General features: G+C 45.8%; 1 protein-coding gene across 5 annotated transcripts in view; it reads right to left on the bottom strand.

Annotated features, from left to right (window-relative positions):
* ehbp1 (EH domain binding protein 1) overlaps positions 1 to 22749 on the bottom strand; it is a 340872-nt gene that overhangs the window by 148288 nt on the left and 169835 nt on the right. For all 5 annotated transcript variants that reach the window (XM_078230456.1, XM_078230455.1, XM_078230454.1 and 2 more), the window contains 2 exons: positions 18810 to 18988; positions 17998 to 18046 (listed from right to left, as the gene is read on the bottom strand). In XM_078230456.1, coding sequence (XP_078086582.1) covers positions 17998 to 18046; positions 18810 to 18988 — 228 coding nt within the window. The remainder of the gene's footprint in view (positions 1 to 17997; positions 18047 to 18809; positions 18989 to 22749) is intronic.

The raw sequence follows: 22749 nt of genomic DNA on the forward strand, positions 1-22749 counted from the left end.
GTAGATGAAGGTAGAGCAGTTGATGTCGTATACATGGATTTTAGTAAGGCATTTGATAAGGTTCCCCACGGTCGGCTCATGAAGAAAGTAAGAAGGTGTGGGATAGAGGGAAATTTGGCCGATTGGATAAGTAACTGGCTATCTCATAGAAGACAGAGGGTGATGGTGGATGGAAAATTGTCAGACTGGAGACCAGTTACCAGCGGTGTACCACAGGGATCAGTGCTGGGTCCTCTGCTATTTGTGATTTTTATCAATGACTTGGAGGAGGGGGCTGAAGGGTGGGTCAGTAAATTGGTGGAGTAGTGGATGAGGTGGAGGGCTGTTGTAGGCTGCAAAGAGACATTGATAGGATGCAGAGCTGGGCTGAAAAATGGCAGATGTAGTTTAACCCTGATAAGTGCGAGGTGATTCATTTTGGTAGGACAAATTTAAATGTGGATTACAGGGTCAACGGCAGGGTTCTGAGGAATGTGGAGGAACAGAGAGATCTTGGGGTTCATATCCACAGATCTCTGAAGGTTGCCACACAAGTGGATAGAGCCGTGAAGAAGGCCTATAGTGTGTTAGTGTTTATTAACAGGGGCTGAGTTTAAGAGCCGTGGGGTTATGCTGCAACTGTACAGGACCTTGGTGAGACCACATTTGGAATATTGTGTGCAGTTCTGGTCACCGCACTATAAGAAGGATGTGGAAGCATTGGAGATAGCACAGAGGAGATTTACCGGGATGCTGCCTGGTTTGGAGGGTAGGTCTTATGAGGAAAGGTTGAGGGAGCTGGGGCTTTTCTCTTTACAGCGGAGGAGGATGAGAGACGACTTAATAGAGGTTTATAAGATGATAAGGGGGATAGATAGAGTGGATGTTCAGAGACTATTTCCTCGGGTGAATGTAGCTGTTACTAGGGGGCATAACTATAAGGTTCATGGTGGGAGATATAGGAGGGATGTCCGAGGTAGGTTCTTTACTCAGAGTGGTTGGGGTGTGGAATGGACTGCCTGCTGTGATAGTGGAACTTTCAAGCAGTTATTGGATAGGCACATGGAGCACACCAGAATGATAGGGAGTGGGATAGCTTGATCTTGGTTTCGGACAAAGCTCGGCACAACATCGAGGGCTGAAGGGCCTGTACTGTGCTGTACTGTTCTATGTTCCATAGCGCCCCGCACTGCTGCCTCACCGCGCCCAGCACTGCTGCCTCACGGTGCCCAGCACTGCTGCCTCACGGTGCCCAGCACTGCTGCCTCACGGCGCCCAGCACTGCTGCCTCACGGTGCCCAGCACTGCTGCCTCACGGCGCCCCCCGCACTGCTGCCTCACCGCGCCCAGCACTGCTGCCTCACAGCGCCCAGCACTGCTGCCTCACGGCCCCCAGCACTGCTGCCTCACCGCGCCCAGCACTGCTGCCTCACCGCGCCCAGCACTGCTGCCTCACCGCGCCCAGCACTGCTGCCTCACAGCGCCCAGCACTGCTGCCTCACCGCGCCCAGCACTGCTGCCTCACCGCGCCCAGCACTGCTGCCTCACCGCGCCCAGCACTGCTGCCTCACGGCCCCCAGCACTGCTGCCTCACCGCGCCCAGCACTGCTGCCTCACGGCGCCCAGCACTGCTGCCTCACCGCGCCCAGCACTGCTGCCTCACGGCGCCCAGCACTGCTGCCTCACAGCGCCCAGCACTGCTGCCTCACAGCGCCCAGCACTGCTGCCTCACGGCCCCCAGCACTGCTGCCTCACGGCCCCCAGCACTGCTGCCTGACAGCCCCCGCACTGCTGCCTCACAGCGCCCAGCACTGCTGCCTCACGGCCCCCAGCACTGCTGCCTCACGGTGCCCATCACTGCTGCCTCACCGCGCCCAGCACTGCTGCCTCACAGCGCCCAGCACTGCTGCCTCACAGCGCCCAGCACTGCTGCCTCACAGCGCCCAGCACTGCTGCCTCACAGCGCCCAGCACTGCTGCCTCACAGCGCCCAGCACTGCTGCCTCACAGCGCCCAGCACTGCTGCCTCACGGCCCCCAGCACTGCTGCCTCACCGCGCCCAGCACTGCTGCCTCACGGCCCCCAGCACTGCTGCCTCACAGCGCCCAGCACTGCTGCCTCACGGCGCCCAGCACTGCTGCCTCACAGCGCCCAGCACTGCTGCCTCACAGCGCCCAGCACTGCTGCCTCACCGCGCCCCCCGCACTGCTGCCTCACAGCCCCCAGCACTGCTGCCTCACAGCGCCCCCAGCACTGCTGCCTCACGGCGCCCAGCACTGCTGCCTCACAGCGCCCCCAGCACTGCTGCCTCACGGCCCCCAGCACTGCTGCCTCACGGCCCCCAGCACTGCTGCCTCACAGCGCCCCCGCACTGCTGCCTCACAGCGCCCAGCACTGCTGCCTCACGGCCCCCAGCACTGCTGCCTCACAGCGCCCAGCACTGCTGCCTCACCGCCCCCAGCACTGCTGCCTCACAGCGCCCCCCGCACTGCTGCCTCACAGCGCCCAGCACTGCTGCCTCACGGCGCCCAGCACTGCTGCCTCACAGCCCCCAGCACTGCTGCCTCACAGCGCCCCCCGCACTGCTGCCTCACAGCGCCCAGCACTGCTGCCTCACGGCGCCCAGCACTGCTGCCTCACAGCCCCCAGCACTGCTGCCTCACGGCGCCCAGCACTGCTGCCTCACGGCGCCCAGCACTGCTGCCTCACGGCGCCCAGCACTGCTGCCTCACGGCGCCCAGCACTGCTGCCTCACGGCCCCCAGCACTGCTGCCTCACGGCCCCCAGCACTGCTGCCTCACGGCCCCCAGCACTGCTGCCTCACAGCGCCCAGCACTGCTGCCTCACAGCGCCCAGCACTGCTGCCTCACAGCCCCCAGCACTGCTGCCTCACAGCGCCCAGCACTGCTGCCTCACAGCGCCCAGCACTGCTGCCTCACAGCGCCCAGCACTGCTGCCTCACAGCGCCCAGCACTGCTGCCTCACAGCGCCCAGCACTGCTGCCTCACAGCGCCCAGCACTGCTGCCTCACAGCGCCCAGCACTGCTGCCTCACAGCGCCCAGCACTGCTGCCTCACAGCGCCCAGCACTGCTGCCTCACAGCGCCCAGCACTGCTGCCTCACAGCGCCCAGCACTGCTGCCTCACAGCGCCCAGCACTGCTGCCTCACAGCGCCCAGCACTGCTGCCTCACAGCGCCCAGCACTGCTGCCTCACAGCGCCCAGCACTGCTGCCTCACAGCGCCCAGCACTGCTGCCTCACAGCGCCCAGCACTGCTGCCTCACAGCGCCCAGCACTGCTGCCTCACAGCGCCAGGGACCCAGGTTCGAATCCTGGCTTGGGTCACTGTCTGTGCAGAGTTTGCATGTTCTCCCCGTGTCTGCGTGGGTTTCCTCTGGCTGCTCCGGCTTCCTCCCACAGTCCGAAAGATGTGCTGGTTCGGTACATTGGTCATGCTAAATTCTCCCTCAGTGTGCCCGAACAGGTGCCGGAGTGTGGCAACTAGGGGATTTTCACAGTAACTTCATTACAGTGTTAATGTAAGCCTACTTATGACTAATAAATAAACATTTACTTTAATTTAGGAGCTAGAAAAGAAGCATGTGCTCAATTATCATCCTAAATCAGAGAATGTTTATGAACTTAATGTTCAAGATATTTACAAAGCAGTGAGTGCTGTGAAAAATAAAGTTCACCAGTAATTAAACTTAATTCTTTATTTTGTGGTGAAAGAGTTAGCTGTGTGCCCCTCAAAATATTTGAAATTATCAAATTCCACATATAAATATGCAGAAAATCCAGTAAATGATCATTGATGTCGAGGCAAAATAGTGCGGATGCTGGAAATCGAAAATAAAAGCAGAAAGTGTTGGAAAAACTCAACAAGTCGGGCAGCATCTGTGGAGAGAGAAACAGCGTTAACATTTTGAGTTCAATGTGCCTCTTCAGAACCCGTGATAATTGACGTTAATTGTTGGGAAATATCCAAAAAATCTCAATGACAAAGCACACACAGGATTTGAGTTACCAAAGTTAAACTCTGTTAGCTGATTAGCTGATTATGCATGTTGGGAATTTGGGTGCACTCCCCATAGCTTTAATTTTACTTACAGTAAGGGCAGAGCATCTTGGGACTGTACATAAAATTTCCAATGGATGAAGTTCTGTGCCAGTCATGCAAAATGTGTAAAATTATCCCTGCAATGTTTGCACAGGTTTTAGCCACTTGCCACTGACAGCAATTCTGGGTCAGTGTATATATCTGAAATGTACAGATACAGACGGGGAAAAAACAATGCAAAGCAAAGGAATGAAACAGAAAATGCCAGAAGGTCAATAGATCAGGCAGCATCTGAGAAGATTGAAACAGGTCATGTTTAAGATCAGAGATCTTTCAATTACTAGGGGACACAGGTTTAAGGTGCGAGGGGCAAAATTTAAAGGAGATGTATGAGGCAGATTTTTTACACAGAGGGTGCCTGGAACTCATTGCCGGGGTTGGAAGCAGATACGATAGTGACTTTTAAGGGGCGTCTGGACAAATACATGAATAGGATGGGAATATAGGGATATGGTCCCTGGAAGGGTAGGGGGTTTTAGTTAAGTCGGGCAGCATGGTCGGTGCAGGCTTGGAGGGCCGAAGGGCCTGTTCCTGTGCTGTAATTTTCTTTGTTCTTTTACAAAACTGGAAAATGTGATAGATGTAATAGTTCAGCAGACATAAAGGCAGGGAGTGAGGAGGGAGAAAAGAACAAAAGGGAAGGCCTGTCATAGTGTGAAAGGTGAGAAAGAGTAAATGGCAGAAAGGGAGGATGGTCCAAGGTAAAATGTGTAATAATAGAGGAGACAAACAGGAGAGGGAAGGAGAAAACAATGGAGAAAGAGAATGGAATTCTCATGCACTGATACTGCCCGGCTTGCTGAGGACTCGCAGCATTTTCTCTTAGCTCAGATTTCCAGCACCTGCAGTATTTTGCTTATGCAAAGCAACAACATGCTTTCAGAAGTGCACGCTGAGTGATTATTCAATTTGTCTTTTAATGATGGGTGTTTCATCAGCTTGCAACTATATAGTGCTTCTATATAGAGGGACCTCTGCTATTTGTGATATATAGAGGGACCTCTGCTATTTGTGATATATATAAATGATTTGGAAGAAGGTGTAACTGGTGTAATCAGCAAGTTTGCGGATGACACGAAGATGGCTGGACTTGCGGATAGCGAAGAGCATTGTCGGGCAATACAGCAGGATATAGATAGGCTGGAAAATTGGGCGGAGAGGTGGCAGATGGAGTTTAATCCGGATAAATGTGAAGTGATGCATTTTGGAAGAAATAATGTAGGGAGGAGTTATACAATAAATGGCAGAGTCATCAGGAGGATAGAAACAGAGGGACCTAGGTGTGCAAGTCCACAAATCCTTGAAGGTGGCAACACAGGTGGAGAAGGTGGTGAAGATGGCATATGGTATGCTTGCCTTTATAGGACGGGGTATAGAGTATAAAAGCTGGAGTCTGATGATGCAGCTGTATAGAACGCTGGTTAGGCCACATTTGGAGTACTGCGTCCAGTTCTGGTCGCCGCACTACCAGAAGGACGTGGAGGCTTTAGACAGAGTGCAGAGAAGGTTTACCAGGATGTTGCCTGGTATGGAGGGTCTTAGCTATGAGGAGAGATTGGGTAGACTGGGGTTGTTCTCCTTGGAAAGACGGAGAATGAGGGGAGATCTAATAGAGGTGTACAAGATTATGAAGGGGATAGATAGGGTGAACAGTGGGAAGCTTTTTCCCAGGTCGGAGGTGACGATCACGAGGGGTCACGGGCTCAAGGTGAGAGGGGCGAAGTATAACTCAGACATCAGAGGGACGTTTTTTACACAGAGGGTGGTGGGGGCCTGGAATGCGCTGCCAAGTAGGGTGGTGGAGGCAGGCACGCTGACATCGTTTAAGACTTACCTGGATAGTCACATGAGCAGCCTGGGAATGGAGGGATACAAACGATTGGTCTAGTTGGACCAAGGAGCGGCACAGGCTTGGAGGGCCGAAGGGCCTGTTTCCTGTGCTGTACTGTTCTTTGTTTCTTTGTTTGTTTCTTTGCTTTTAACTTGGTAAAGTAGCCTACTCACTGAAGTGTAATCAGACAAAAACTGACAGCAAGCCACATAAGGAAACATTATGTTAAGAAGTTTGGGGAAGTAATTCCAGGACTAAGGGCCGAGATGGCTGGAGGCACAGCTGGCAAAAATACAGTGAAGGAAAAGCCTAGTGCTCAAGAGCTCATAAACAGAGGGACACAGAGATCTCACAGAGTTGTTGGGCTATAAGAGGTTACAGAGATAGGTAGGTGCGAGGTCATGGAGGGATTTGAACAAGAGGATCAGAATCTTAAGATTGAGATGTTGGTAGACCAGGAGTCAATGTAGGTCACAAGTATTGGGGTGATGGCTGAATGGAACTTGCTAAAGTTATGATAAAGACAGCAGAGTTTTCGATGAACTGAAGTTCATGAAGGGTTAAATTAGCAATGATATTGTCCAACATGGTCTGTTTAATAAACTAATGTTTCAATATGTATCTATATATCTAGCTATACATTAAAAAAATCCTGTCTGCATACACCTCTTCCCGAAGTTCCTCTGTTGATATTTATAACAGAAGCTCAAACTGGTCACACTGCAATTACACCCTACCAACAGAGGTGGCAGTACTGTACCCCAGCTTTCCACTAGGTTCCACTCAATTCAACTTCACCGCTTCCCAAATCACTGCGGGTTTTGCTATTTAAAACTTTCTTTGTGCGCACGAGGGGTGTTGCTCAATTCCTAATGTAGAGTTAGAAGACTAAATGATAAACAAAGCATTTAGATTTGTCTTGGTTTTATAAATATACAAGTCTGATGGCAGCAAATCGAGAGAGGGAAAAGTGGGATTAGATTTGAATGTTGTCAGAAATGTAACAAGGTCCATGTCATGTTTTATTCCTTTTTCAACCGTTTTTCCATGGAAGGGATTTTAGAATGCAATATTTTAAAATTAAAGTAAATTCACACATGTTGATTCTTGGAGCCATTTGCTGCAGCCACTGTGACAAAGAAGGAAATGATATGTTAATGAATCAACTGCCATACTGTTTAGCACAATGGAAAGAACAATAAGTGATTTGTTATCTTGTTTCTGACTATGGGCAGGCTATCCCCTCAAGAAGGTATTCTCGGCTATCCAGCAGGGGGCTGTCAGCTGACAATATAAACTTGGACAGTAGGCAGCCTGACAGGCTGATTGGCGAATTCCACAGTAGGCAAGATGATGGGTGGACAACCTTCCACTTACTGTAAACACAGGGAGAAAAAGGACAAAAGGACACAAAGTCTGCTGGAATGCTGGTTGAAAGACAATCCCACTGAGCCAGTGTCTGCTTCATTCTTGGGCAGACTATTTGCATTTAGGCCACCAATCAGGGCAAGGTTTCCGAGTTTGTTACCTTTCCTTATTCAAGCGATGTTGTTTGAACTTGAGTGAAGGATCTGAGATTTGATTATAACAGCTACACTGTCTGTAAAATAAAGCAGCTTAACAATTCGTATCCAATACCGCAATGTCAGAATTTAACCCCGCCTCAAGTTTTTCTGCTGCTGAAACATTTATCCAGGCCTTTGTTACTTCTCGAATTAACTATTGTGAGGGACTCCAGGCCAACCTCCCACATTATACCCTCCACAAACCATGGAAAAGTTAGGACATAAATCAATTGTGTCTGTGCTGGCCAAGAAAAAAATAAAAACTAGCTGCCCATGCTAATCCCACCTTCCAGCACCTAGTCTTGCAGGTTACAGCACTTCAGGTGCTGATCCAGGTACCTTTTAAATGAGTTGATGATTTCTACCTGAAACACCAACCAAGCAGCAAATTCCAGACGCCCACTGCCCTCTGGGTGAAGAAGATTTTCCTCATGTCCTCTCTAATCCTTCTACAATCACCTTAGATCTGTGCCCCCTGGTAAATGACCTCTTGGCTCGGGAAACAGGTCTTTCCTGTCTACTCTATTTAGTCATGATGTGGAGATGCCGGCGTTGGACTGGGGTAAACACAGTAAGAAGTTTAACAACACCAGGTTAAAGTCCAACAGGTTTATTTGGTAGCAAAAGCCACACAAGCTTTCGAGGCTCTGAGCCCCTTCTTCAGGTGAGTGGGAATTCTGTTCACAAACAGAACTTATAAGACACAGACTCAATTTACATGAATAATGGTTGGAATGCGAATACTTACAACTAATCCAGTCTTTAAGAAACAAAACAATGGGAGTGGAGAGAGCATCAAGACAGGCTAAAAAGATGTGTATTGTCTCCAGACAAGACAGCCAGTGAAACTCTGCAGGTCCACGCAACTGTGGGAGTTACAAATAGTGTGACATAAATTCTGATTCTAGGATCGCATGATAAAGACTCAGGAGGAAAAAAGCAGAAATATTTATGTGAAATAGTGTGACATAAACCCAATATCCCGGTTGAGGCCGTCCTTGTGTGTGCGGAACCTGGCTATCAGTTTCTGCTCCGCGACTCTGCGCTGTCGTGTGTCGCGAAGGCCGCCTTGGAGAACGCTTACCCGAATATCAGAGGCCGAATGCCCGTGACCGCTGAAGTGCTCCCCAACAGGAAGAGAACAGTCTTGCCTGGTGATTGTCGAGCGGTGTTCATTCATCCGTTGTCGCAGCGTCTGCATAGTTTCCCCAATGTACCATGCCTCGGGACATCCTTTCTTGCAGCGTATCAGGTAGACAACGTTGGCCGAGTTGCAAGAGTATGTACCGTGTACCTGGTGGATGGTGTTCTCACGTGAGATGATGGCATCTGTGTCGATGATCCGGCACGTCTTGCAGAGGTTGCTGTGGCAGGGTTGTGTGGTGTCTTGGTCACTGTTCTCCTGAAGGCTGGGTAGTTTGCTGCGGACAATGGTCTGTTTGAGGTTGTGCGGTTGTTTGAAGGCAAGAAGTGGGGGTGTGGGGATGGCCTTGGCGAGATGTTCGTCTTCATCAATGACATGTTGAAGGCTCCGGAGGAGATGCCGTAGCTTCTCCGCTCCGGGGAAGTACTGGACAACGAAGGGTACTCTGTCCACTGTGTCCCGTGTTTGTCTTCTGAGGAGGTCGGTGCGGTTTTTCGCTGTGGCGCGTTGGAACTGTTGATCAATGAGTCTAGCGCCATATCCTGTTCTTATGAGGGCATCTTTCAGCGTCTGGAGGTGTCTGTTGCGATCCTCCTCATCCGAGCAGATCCTGTGTATACGGAGGGCTTGTCCGTAGGGGATGGCTTCTTTACCGTGTTTAGGGTGGAAGCTGGAGAAGTGGAGCATCGTGAGGTTATCCGTGGGCTTGCGGTACAGTGAGGTGCTGAGGTGACCGTCCTTAATGGAGATGCGCGTGTCCAAGAATGCAACCGATTCCGGAGAGTAGTCTATGGTGAGCCTGATGGTGGGATGGAACTTGTTGATGTCATCATAGAGTTGTTTCAGTGATTGTTCACCATGAGTCCAAAGGAAGAAAATGTCATCGATGTATCTAGTGTATAGCACCGGTTGAAGGTCCCGTGCGGTGAAGAAGTCTTGTTCGAACCTGTGCATGAAGATGTTGGCATATTGAGGTGCAAATTTGGTCCCCATGGCTGTTCCGTGTGTCTGGATGAAGAACTGGTTGTTGAAGGTGAAGATATTGTGGTCCAGGATGAAGCGGATGAGATGTAAAATTGCATCTGGAAACTGGCAGTTGTTGGCGCTGAGCACTGAGGCCGTTGCAGCAATGCCATCGTCATGGGGGATGCTGGTGTAGAGTGCTGAGACATCCATTGTGACGAGGAGCGCTCCTGGTTCAACCGCTCCATGTGTGCCGAGTTTCTGTAGGAAGTCCGTAGTGTCGCGACAAAAGCTGGGGGTTCTTTGTACAATGGGTTTCAGGATGCCCTCGACATAGCCGGAGAGGTTCTCGCACAGGGTCCCATTGCCCGATACGATGGGACGGCCGGGTGTGTTTGCCTTGTGTATCTTCGGGAGGCAGTAGAGATCTCCAACGCGGGGAGTACGTGGGATGAGAGCACGGAGGGTGTTCTGAAGGTCCGGATCAAAGGTCTTGATCAGAGTGTTGAGTTGACGGGTGTGTTCTTTGGTCGGATCTGCAGGTAACTGTCTGTAGTGTTCCTCGTTGTTGAGTTGTCGGTACACTTCTTTGCAGTAATCCGTTCTGTTCAGTATGACGATGGCCCCTCCTTTGTCTGCTGGTTTGATGACAATGTTGCGGTTGGTCTTCAGAGCGTGGATGGCGTTACGTTGTGCTTGGGTGATGTTCGGGGCTGTCTTGATGCTCTCTCCACTCCCATTGTTTTGTTTCTTAAAGACTGGATTAGTTGTAAGTATTCGCATTCCAACCATTATTCATGTAAATTGAGTCTGTGTCTTATAAGTTCTGTTTGTGAACAGAATTCCCACTCACCTGAAGAAGGGGCTCAGAGCCTCGAAAGCTTGTGTGGCTTTTGCTACCAAATAAACCTGTTGGACTTTAACCTGGTGTTGTTAAACTTCTTACTCTATTTAGGCCCCTCATTGTTCACCTCAATTCAAAATCATGAGGGAGCTGGATAAAATAGATAGGAAGAAACTGTTCCTACTCGTAAAAGGATTGCGAATGAGAGGGCACAGATTTAAAGTAATTTGCAAAAGAAGCAAATGTGATGTGAGAATTCTTTTTTCACAAACGAGTGGTTAAGGTCTGGAATGCACTGCCTGCAAGTGTAGTGGAGGAAGGTTTAATGGAGGCATTTAATCAAAAAACCTGAATCAATAAGAGTAGCAACTCTAATCAGTGCTGAGGAAAGAGTGTTACAAATTTTACTGCACCCTAGACCTCACTGAGGAACAGAAATGCTGGTCCTGTGAAATTTTGGGGGCCTTAAGCATCCTCTGCTAATATTACTTATGAACGCTACACATCCAATACCAGAGCTCAGGAAGGTGGTGGGGGCAGGGGTGCAGAAACATTATAGTTCATTCACATGCTGATCAATGTTAATGAAGAGGTCAGACTGCAGTGCAATGGCAGCGAGACAGGACTTGCAGCAACCCTCATGCAGCAGCGACAACTAGTTTCATTGGCATCCAGAGAGTTAACGCAAACTGACAAACACTAAGCAGATTGAGGAAAACACCTGGCTATTGTCTCTGCTTGCGAGCATTTTTGTCAGGAGCTGTTTGAGAGAGACAAAGTGACTGATCACAAGCCACTTCAAGCACCTTTCTCAAACTATATCCATCTGCTCCAAAGCTTCCGCAAAGAATGTTACTCCATTTGCAGAGATGTCATTCGGAAGTGATGTAAAAGCAGGGGAACTGGATGTATATCGGCAGCATGCTGTCAAGAGCTGCGTTCCCTTTGAAGAAAGTTGCTGATGCCGGTACAGAGTGTGAAATCTTTCCGATTCAATTAGAAGCAACAGCATGACTTGCTCTGGAAGTCACCAACCAACCAGAGACGTTGAATCCGACAGACAAGCATCTTGCTCAAACAAACAAACTACAGAAAGAGATGCAACCCCCCCCAACGCGGTGCAACCCCCCCGCAACGTGGTGCAACCCCCCCGCAACGTGGTGCAACCCCCCCGCAACGTGGTGCAACCCCCCCGCAACGTGGTGCAACCCCCCCGCAACGTGGTGCAACCCCCCCGCAACGTGGTGCAACCCCCCCGCAACGCGGTGCAACCCCCCCGCAACGTGGTGCAACCCCCCAACGCGGTGCAACCCCCCAACGCGGTGCAACCCCCCAACGCGGTGCAACCCCCCCCAACGCGGTGCAACCCCCCAACGCGGTGCAACCCCCCCGCAACGTGGTGCAACCTCCCAACGTGGTGCAACCCCCCAACGCGGTGCAACCCCCCAACGTGGTGCAACCCCCCAACGCGGTGCAACCCCCCAACGCGGTGCAACCCCCCAACGCGGTGCAACCCCCCAACGCGGTGCAACCCCCCAACGCGGTGCAACCCCCCAACGCGGTGCAACCCCCCAACGCGGTGCAACCCCCCAACGCGGTGCAACCCCCCAGTGCGGTGCAACCCCCCCGCAACGCGGTGCAACCCCCCAGTGCGGTGCAACCCCCCCCCAACGCGGTGCAACTCTCAAAATTCTGCAATTAGGTGTGATGAAAGGTGGCCTGAAATCATCAAGGACACACTTATTGTTAGAAGAGGGATTTGGTAATGCAGGGATGAAGTGACTGGCCAAGATGGTATCTTGTACAAGAATCAGGAGATGAGAGATGGGCAAGTGCATTCATGCAAACCATCAAGAAATTGAGTCTAGTCTGAGGAAGGCAAAAGAAGTGTTCTACTGGCCAAACATGAGCAATGAGATCCAGGACCGTATTAGTCAGTGCAGTGCTTGTAACAAACATTAAGCTAAGCAAGCTAAAGAGCCACTCACATCATCCCACGCAAATGATGGATGAAGTTTGGAGTAGATCTCTTCACTCTCTTTTAACTGAATATCTCATCACCATTGACTATTATTCAGATTACTGTGAGTTAGACAAGTTGATCTCAATGACCACTAGTGAGATCGCAGGATGCCTGAAAGCACACCAGTCGTTTATGGCATTCCTTACATCATGATGAGTGACAACGGTTCTCAGTTCACAAGTGAAGAATCCAGGCGCTTTGTAAATAATTGGGGGATTCAGCACAATACATCATCTCTATATTATCCTCAGTCAAACGGATTGGCTGAGGCCAGTTGCCAAAGATCATCAAAAAATCAAGTAGATTCAGTAGAGGTGGGTAGGTGGCAATCCTAGCGTGGAGAAACACATTTAGAGGGCATGGAAACGACTCCAGTTCAGTAACTCATGTCACACTGCACTCAAATTACTCCTCCAATGGCTAAAACACAACTGAAGCCAGAAGCAGTAACAGAGATGAGTGACAAATCAAAGTGAAACAACACAAATGATAAAGCTACCAAATCATTGCCAGGGCTGAGAATCAGATAGCCAGTCTGAGTGTAAACATTCAACATTCTCAATAGTCAGCCCACCTAACAACCTGGGACCTGTGGTAGACAAGTTGTCACTTTGATTGTACACAATGAAAATGAACAGCCAAATATACTGTGGTAAGTGCAGACAGGGACATACAACAGGTGAAGCTGATCCTTCACAGCAGAAAGCTACGAGGAAGATGTGCATTCACCAATTGCACTAAGAACTGAATCACTGTCAGTCTCCAGAGGTTAACCGCTGCCCAAACAAAGGCAACACATTAGCAGCAATAATTACCATGGCAACAACACTCTCCACAGCTGTTAAATTCCCCAGAATGGCAACACCACCCCGAAAATAAGCAGACACCAGACGAACGACCTATAACAATCCACAAATGATAGTGGTGAATGCAAGTTAGTTTGTTTTTAATGAAAAGGAGGATGTTTGGAGAACTGCCTTTGTGCAATGTGGCCATAGGCTTACCATATTCACGCAACATCTGATTTTGGAGGTCTGTGACTAGTGGTGTTCCGCAGGGCTCTGTACTGGGACCTCTGCTGTTTGTGATATATATAAGTGATTTGGAGGAAGATGTATCTGGTGTGATCAGTAAGTTTGCGGACAACACAAAGATTGCTGGAGTTGCGGGTAGTGATGAACATCGTCAGAGAATACAGCAGGATATAGATAGGCTGGAACATTGGGCGGAGAAATGGCAGATGGAATTTAATTCAGATAAAAGTGAAGTGAGGCATTTTGGTAGATCTAATGTAAGGGGGAGCTATACAATAAATGGCAGAACCATCAGGAGTATAGACACACAGAGGGACCTGGGTGTACAAGTCCACAGATCCTTAAAGGTGGCAGCACAGGTGGAGAGGGTGGTGAAGAAGGCATATGGCATGCTTGCCTTTATTGGACGGGGCATAGAATATAAAAGTTGGCATATGATGTTGCAGCTGTATAGAACGATGGTTAGGCCACATTTGGAATACTGCGTCCAGTTCTGGTCGCCACACTACCAGAAGGACGTGGAGGCTTTGGAAAGAGTACAGAGAAGGTTTACCAGGATGTTGCCTGGTATGGAGGGTCTTAGCTATGAGGAGAGATTGGGTAAACGGGGGTTGTTCTCCCTGGAAAGACGGAGGATAAGGGGCGACCTAATAGAGGTGTATAAAATTATGAAGGGCATAGATAGAGTGAACAGTGGGAAGCTTTTTCCCAGATCGGAAGTGACGAACACAAGAGGTCACGGGTTCAAGGTGAGGGGGGCAAGGTTCAACACAGATGTCAGGGGAACGTATTTTACACTGAGGGTGGTGGGGGCCTGGAATGCACTGCCAAGCAAGGTGATTGAGGCGGACACGCTGGGATCGTTTAAGACTTATCTAGATAGCCACATGAACAGACTGGGAATAGAGGGATACAAAAGAATGGTCTAGTGGGCACATGAGCGGCGCAGGCTTGGAGGGCCGAAGGGCCTGTTCCTGTGCTGTATTGTTCTTTGTTCATTCTTAATGTGCAAAGGCTTGAGAGTAGAAGCCATTTCATCCACCACTTGGAACAGTTCAAAAACTCGTAGTTCTGGCATTCATGCCCAATAAGCAGAGTGGATGCACTGCACTGATGGTTGATCCAGATCTTACAGGATCAGTAGCACGGAACAAACATCCAGCCCCACAGTGATCACATCACCACTCGAGTAAAAGGAGGGTAGCAGTGAAAGTCCTATGCAGGTATTAGCCTGATATACTACATCATTTCAAAAACGCAAGTAGTATTATATTTATATAATATACATAAAGCAGCATTACTTCAAGGTAATCAACTGCAGAGCAAGCTATAATAATCTTGCATTGATTATACCACAAATTGAATCTTTATTCAGAACATTATGCATGAACGAACACAATGTTCTGCCACTGTTGACCAGAAACTTGCCTTCAGGAAAGAGAAGAGCATCTTCCACATAGCAGCAATTTAAATGTCATTCTTGTGGTCAAATACATTATAGTATTAAATATGAACAAGTAGGAGTATTCAGATTACCTGCATTTTGCTCTCATAGGCTGTCCCCTGAATAATTTAAATTAGATCATTTCACAATCACTCCCATAAGTCTGTAAACGTTTTTAATGGAACTATCAGAACTGTTGGCGTTCCCACTGATTTGTTCCAATAACTGCAGTGTTTAGAATATTTCTGCACTATAACCTGTTACGGCTGGGGCAGATGGTGCTGGCACATTTGTTTTTTTCTTTCAAAAATCTCTAAACTCAGTCTAATTAGTAAAACACTTGGATTAACTGGGTTAGTGGTGAATACAGGCGCTAATGAGGTCAATCTGAGCTTTGCAGTTACCAGTTTCAAACCTGGATGCTAAGAAAATGACTCTGGTTCATCACAAAGTGACTGGTCACGATTTTGTGATCACAAGGTTTGCAGCAATACAAGTTTTAATAACTTATTCACTTTTGCTTCACTGTTCAGTCTTTTTGCTTAATTATGATCAAGTTAATTCATTAATTTCCCCCAAGTGTGAACCCTAGTCTGATGGATTATTACGGAATATCTTCTGCTAGCCTTACTTGGAGTCACCTACTCTTGGACCAATTACACATTTTTAAAATTGTAATACTAATCAAAGCAAAACTAGTGAATTCAAAGGTAATACTTTTCAAATGTGTGCCATATTTTGCAGCAACTAGATTATTACAGATAGGTACGTAATCGTCAATTTGCATTTTGATCTGTGAGATATGATATACTGACATTTTAAAATTTGCTTCCAATAATTTTTCCAGTAACTTAATCATTCACAATTAAGCAAGCCTTGAAATTTAAAGCATTAGATTCTAAATGTTTGCAATCTACATATTTGTCAGGTTGAATATAAAAAGTTCAGAAAGGAAATGAAAAAATAAATAGGAGAAGCAAAGAGAGAGTATGAGAAGAGGCTGGCAGCTAACATTAAAGAAAATCAAAAAGTACCAAAAGGAGGGGTTAGGCTGATTTAAAGTGAATGGCAAATGACTCAAAGGCTACAAGAGGAAATAACTTTCCCATGCAGCAAATGGTTAGGGATCTGGAATGCACTGCCTGACAGCACAGTGGAGATAGGTCCAATTGTGGTTTTCAATAAGGAATTGGATCAGGATCTGAAGAGATTAAAAACTCAAGAATACAAGGAAATGACAGGAGGTGGGAGTCACTGAGATGCTCTTGTACAAAGCTGGCATGGACATGACAGGCTGAATTAGCCTCCTTCTGCTGTGTAACCATTTATGATTGTAAATAACTATAACTCTATACTAGCAATCACATTCTGGTAATTTATTTATGGCGTGGTTGAGCATGGAGTGAAGGAGCCTTTGATATATGGAAAGCAAACTTGTTTCAAGGGAATAATTTCCTTCAACTTTTAAGTCCACCTCTCTGGGTAAAACCAGAACTAACATTCATATTATCCATATTGCCCTCTCAACTGGTAAGGTTCATAATGTAATAGCAGCAAGTATGATATTTATTCTCAGTCTCTACCTATGTGTCAGTGGAGAAAGCAGAGTGTTAAATTAATTGAAATGATCCAACTTGTTTTTTTTTAAACTTAATGGAAATAAATAATCCAAATATCATATTTAAGAAAGAGGCTAATGAACTTACATTTTCATTCTGAGTCAAAAATGAAATCACTAAGGGGACTGAAAACTACAAGTGTTTACATTTTCCTCTAATTTATGACGGGCAACATATTAAACTTGTATTTTTTCAGGGAACAAGTGGAGTTTCAATCACTGAGGGGCAATATAAATATTTAGCAATATAATTAAAGTTACATCTGCTCAACTTGCATTATTTATTAGAATTGTTTTTATAATTTGTAATTCCTGAATGGAATGGAAGAATGGACACAATAGCTTTACAATCTCATTCTGCAAAACTCTTTCTAATATACCAATGACAGGTTGACTGACAGACTTCAATGCTGTCCATCAACAACAATAGCACCACTTCCAAAACACTAAATATTTCTCAGTACACAATGCACTAACATATCAGCTGGGATCAGATTGCAAGTACATTCCTTGTGGTTTTAATAACTGATTGTGAGAAACTGCTATTAGGATTTATAAAACACAATTTATTTTCTAATTGATATGTATCTGTTTGAGTCATTATTTAAAGATGTATTTGCTTGGAGATTTCAATAAACTGAAACACAGAGGTTATGATCTGACCTGGCATTGCCCATCACAGAACAGAGCCGTTCCTTCAATTTAACCTTTACTGCCCTTGCAACGATCACCTGCAACTTCATTTTAACTGGTAAATGGGGAGAAGGGAGAAAGACTCTGGCCTCAAAGAAAGCATTCATTCATTTTGAGTTGTTGTGTTAATTGGTTAGGAGGAGGAAATGTCAGAAACTTTATGCATTTGCATGGTTACTATACGCAGGCATTGTTCTCCATTTTGCATTCATTCCAAACAAGGGCAGTAGGGGTTATCAGTCAGAACTGTGAGAAGACAGGAAATAAACCTGCAGGAAGCAACCAAGATACTTAATGTAGCTCTCAAACAAGAGGCAAAGGCAGAAGGAAGAAATGAGCTGCACAAAGGGTGAAATCTGCTTAAGACAGCTCTCAAAACTCAGTTATATATTAATGACTCAAGGCACGAATAACATTTATAGAAATGGGCAATGGAATGAACAGATGAAGGTTTCTGTTAAAACTCTTCCTCACCTTTAAAAAAAATCTGCTCCATAATACATGGATGAAAGCCACAGCAAGGTATATCTGTATTACAGAGACTTTCTTCCAGAAGATTTAAAACGTTTGTGACCAATGCAAACAGGAGTCGATAATGCATCAGATAAAACTGCAGGGGAGATTACCTTCTGCGAGCAGCAATTATAACCTTACAAAACAACCTCACCTTCCAGGGATTACTAAAAGAGCACTGGTGAAACCAAAATTGCAGACATGTCATTTTCTGTGGCGGTTCTTACCTTTTTGTTGTTTTCTTTAATATCCTGAGGATTCAGAGATTTGTAGTCACTGGGGCGAGGGTGAGGCGGGGGGAAGAGAGGAGAGGACAAGAGAGCCGTGGGTATTTAGTGTTCACTTTACATGAAACAAAATATACAACAGGAAAATATTCATAGTAATAATGACAATATACAACAAATGGTGATTTCATTGCAAAGCAATCAACAAAACAAGCAGAGTGGAAAATAAAAGCAACCACAAATCAAATTTTTTCCTCAAAGCATTTCCATCTAGCAGTGAAGAGGTGAAGAGGCTAGCCTTTTTAAACACATTTAACATGCAGTAATCCTTTGCTGTCAGCACACAGGGAGGGTAACGCTGGTGTGCCTTTCCAGTTCAATACCAACATTTCATTAGTAAATTTTCTGAAGATAGTTCTAACAACATTGTTTTAGTAACACAAAGCCTAAGTGAGAGAAAATAAGTTTGTGAATGGAAAGATTTCTCTTCTATCGAGAAAAAGGCAACCATTTTACAGGGTGGGGAGGAGATAAAAGACACGATGGGGGTGAAATTCAGATTTGGCCTGAGTTGTCCTGTTATGTCCCCCATTCTATTACACGCCCTACCTGATACAGCCCTGCTCCATCACATATTCTCACCCTGCACTGTCACACTCTGCCCCACTGTCCTTCTGTAATCTTCAATCGGTTGGGTTGTATAACAGAAGGACAATCTGCTTCTGCCTGTAATGCTCCCTCTGGCGAAATTGAATTTCAGTCCAGGACCATTGAAAACAAATAGTACACAAAAAGCTACTTTCATTACTTACATTAAGTCTGACCGGAAGTGGTTGAGAATCGCACAGAAAGCCAATCCATTTCTCCATGACGTGGTGAAATTTGTGATTTTGACACCTCTGTAGTTTCGCGTCACTTCTTTGCACCACGCAAGCAGTGACTGAGTAGCATTTGGCCGTTTCCCCAGAACTGGACTTGGGATTGGGCTTGGCTAAAGGCAAAGGAAACAGAAGCAAAATAAAGTTATGAAAATCAGCATTAATTGATCCAGCCAGATGATTAGAATCTTCCCATGTCTGCTTCATTTTTTAACAGAACTTAGTTTTTGATAATTACTGTTTCAGACAGGAATCATATATAAATCCTAGCTGCTGGCAATGATCTCGAAAGCAAACTGTCAGTACAGGACTCCAGGTATGATACAACAGCAAGCCAAAAACTACACTATGTGATGCACTAGCATGGCATTTCAGGGTTCAAGGCCTTTCCTACATCAGCTCCTGTTACCTATAATACATATAGGTTATATTTTGTAACCTTTTCATGTGAATATAAACTCCATAATACCGAGACAAAGTACTGAAGATTTACCCATGCGCATTTTTTTTCTATCTATTGTTGACCAATCTTGCCTCAATTCTTTAACTTTAAGGTGGTAAAATACTTACTATCTACAATGCTGGAAAGTTTTATTGCAATTTAAACAGCTTGTGCAATTAAATTTTACATCTATATACCATACAGATAACAGGTATTTCTATCAAAATTACACAGTATTAACAAATGTTGAGCATTATTCAGTATTCTAATTTTAAACAGTTTACTACTACTTTAAAATATATATATTCCAGATTTGAAAATTACTTCTTCTGTCCTCAATTAAAAGTTCAGTTTAAAGCTCAAACAAAAGCAAAATATCTGAAATTGTGCCTGAATTTTCTGTTTTTAATATTCTCTTTTACAGCATGTCCTGCCATATTAAAGGAAAAAGATGATTTGGGGTCAGGTTGTATGACATTAGCATGAACGCTTGTGTTTCCAATATTTTGAATGCAGTAACAAATCTTTAAGCCAAAGATGCATTTAAATGTTGTGCAAATCACTGGACCAATGAGCAAATCACTTGCAACAGGATTGCATATTAAACCATTACTAACTGAGAGTTAGTTGTTGTTGTTCGGTGGGATTTTATAGCATCTCTCAGGACTTTAGAATGTCCCAAAGTGCTTTTGAAGTGTACTCACTGTTGTAATTAGGAAAAGACAGCAGCCAGTTTGCACATAGCACATGCTCACAAACAGCAATGTGACAATGCCTAGATAATCTCATGTTGTGATGTTGACTGAAGAAAATAAATATTGGCCAATTTGGTAGGAACTAAGTGCACTAAAGCAGTTTCTATGATCACTCTAACAAAACAGAAAAAAATACAATTAAAATATTAGCAAAATAAATTCTTAGGGCTAAGCCTTTTCCCCCTGTTTATCATTTGGTTTTCATGGCCAAATTTCATTTTCCATTTTCAAGAGTGTTTTAAATCAGTTAGGTGGAAGTTTAATCAGAAAGTACAACTCACATAGAGAAATCTGGTAGAACAGCGGGCAAGGTAAGATGCACAAAGCATATATCCAACTGAAAATGTTTCAATTTAATGAAAGAATGCTGTGATAAAAGCCCAGTATTAGAATATGATTATTAGGTTGTGAACCTTGATAGGATATAGTTTCCCAGAATCCCTACAGTGCAGAAGGAGGCCATTCAGCCCATCGGATTGCACCGACCACAATCCCACCCAGGCCCTATATAGCTATAGCTGGTGGTCAATAAATAGATTGGTAACATCACACAGCTCAATTCTGCTTTCAATTTTATTTGCTTAGCTACTGGTTAGATTCAAACATGGCTGCATAAAAATCTTTGCAAATAGATGCAACGGTCAGGTAAGCAGCATACGTAACTTTTAAATAATAGTATTCTTTCAATGGTTGACAATAGAAATGCAACAAGGGTGATTTTCTGGCTCTTTCCACTGTCGCTGGGATCTTCTGGTGCTGCCTATGGCGTACCACTGCTGCGGGTTTCCTGGCAGTGTGGGGTGGATTTAATGGGAAATCCCACTGACAGTGGAGAGACCAGAAGATCCCATTGATGGCCAACAGTGGGCCGCCTCCCACCACTAAGAATTCCGTCCAATATTTGATAAAGATGTATTTTACATTTCTGATCTGTGGCAGTGTAGTTTTAAAGTGGTTAGGAGTCTGACTGATTTGGTTCCTTTGGACATAAAACCCCCTCATATGGCCAACTGGTGCTACTACAAGTTGACTGTGCTGGGTGTCAACCCATATTCCTTTATAATGAACTTGCTGCATGCCTGATGATCATATTACCTACACTGAAGCACTTTTAGTCAGGTACTTTTTCATTGATGTCAGACTAGGCACTGAACAAATAAACTGAACTGCTATTAATTGTTCAGCTTTTGTAAACAGTACATCTCTAATTACTAAAATAAACAATGCTAATTCACTGAGCTGCACTTTTGCTCCATGTATTTGTTGCAGTACACATTCTGTTCAGCATTTTAAATACACAATATGGGGAATACATTCCTGAAAACAATCAACAGCTATCAAAGAATCCTTACAGTGCAGAAGGCGGCCATTTGGCCCATCAAGTCTGTACTGTTTCTAAAGGAGCATTCCACCTCGTGCTATAGGGCAGTTTTAATGCATACAGGGTTCTTTGTCTCAGTAAAAGTATGGGTGCCTGTTAATTCTGAAACATTTACGAATAATAGTACAATATTCTTATCCTTATTTCAAATCCCACTAAGGCAGTGATGGACAACCTAGGCCAGTGAGTGGGCCACGAGTGGCCCTTCTTCATTTCAGTGGGCCATAAGACTGAAATCAGGCTTGGTCACTCACCATGACCCCATGAGTAAGATTATATACATTTAATACATGCTGCACTGCTGCTTCACAGCTCCAGGGACCTGGGTTCAATTCCCGGCTTGGGTCACTGTCTGTGTGGAGCTTGCACATTCTCCTCATGTCTGCGTGGGTTTCTTCCGGGTGCTCCGGTTTCCTCCCACAGTCCAAAGATGTGTGGGTTAGGTTGATTGGCTATGCTAAAAATTGCCCTTAGTGTCCTGAGATGTGTAGGTTAGAGGGATTCGTGGGAAATATGTAGGGATATGGGGGTAGGGCCTGGGTGGGATTGTGGTTGGTGCAGACTCGATGGGCCGAATGGCCTCTTTCTGTACTGTAGGGTTTCTATGATTTCTATAACCGACTCAGAGGTACAGAAAATGCTTAATCACTGATATGTTAATACAACAATTAATCAACTTCAAATGGTAAAAATATGGAAAATGCTGCAGACATGCAGGTCATAGTCAGAGTTTACAGCACGGAAACAGGCCCTTCGGCCCAACTTGTCCATGCCGCCCTTTTTTTTTTAAAAACCCCTAAGCTAATCCCAATTGCCCCCATTTGGCCCATATCCCTCTATACCCATCGTACCCATGTAACTATCTAAATGCTTTTTAAAAGATAAAATTGTACCTGCCTCCACCAGTACATCTGGCAGCTTGTTCCAGACACTCACCACCTTGTGTGTGAAACAATTGCCTCTCTGGACCCTTTTGTATCTCTTCCTTCTCACCTTAAACCTATGCCCTCTAGTTTTAGACTCCCCTAGCTTTGGGAAAAGATATTGACTATCTACCTTGACCGTCTATGCCCCTCATTTATTTTATAGACCTCTATAAGGTCACCCCTCAGCCTCCTACGCTCCAGAGAGAAAAGTCCCAGTCTATTCAGCCTCTCCTTATAACTCAATCCATCAAGTCCCGGTAGCATCCTAGTAAATCTTTTCTGCACTCTTTCTAGTTTAATAATATCCTTTCTATAATAGGGTGACCAGAATTGCACACAGTATTCCAAATGTGGCCTTAAGTGTGGTCTG

The sequence above is a fragment of the Mustelus asterias genome, chromosome 15 (assembly GCF_964213995.1).
Source record: "Mustelus asterias chromosome 15, sMusAst1.hap1.1, whole genome shotgun sequence".
Classification (NCBI taxonomy): domain Eukaryota; kingdom Metazoa; phylum Chordata; class Chondrichthyes; order Carcharhiniformes; family Triakidae; genus Mustelus; species Mustelus asterias.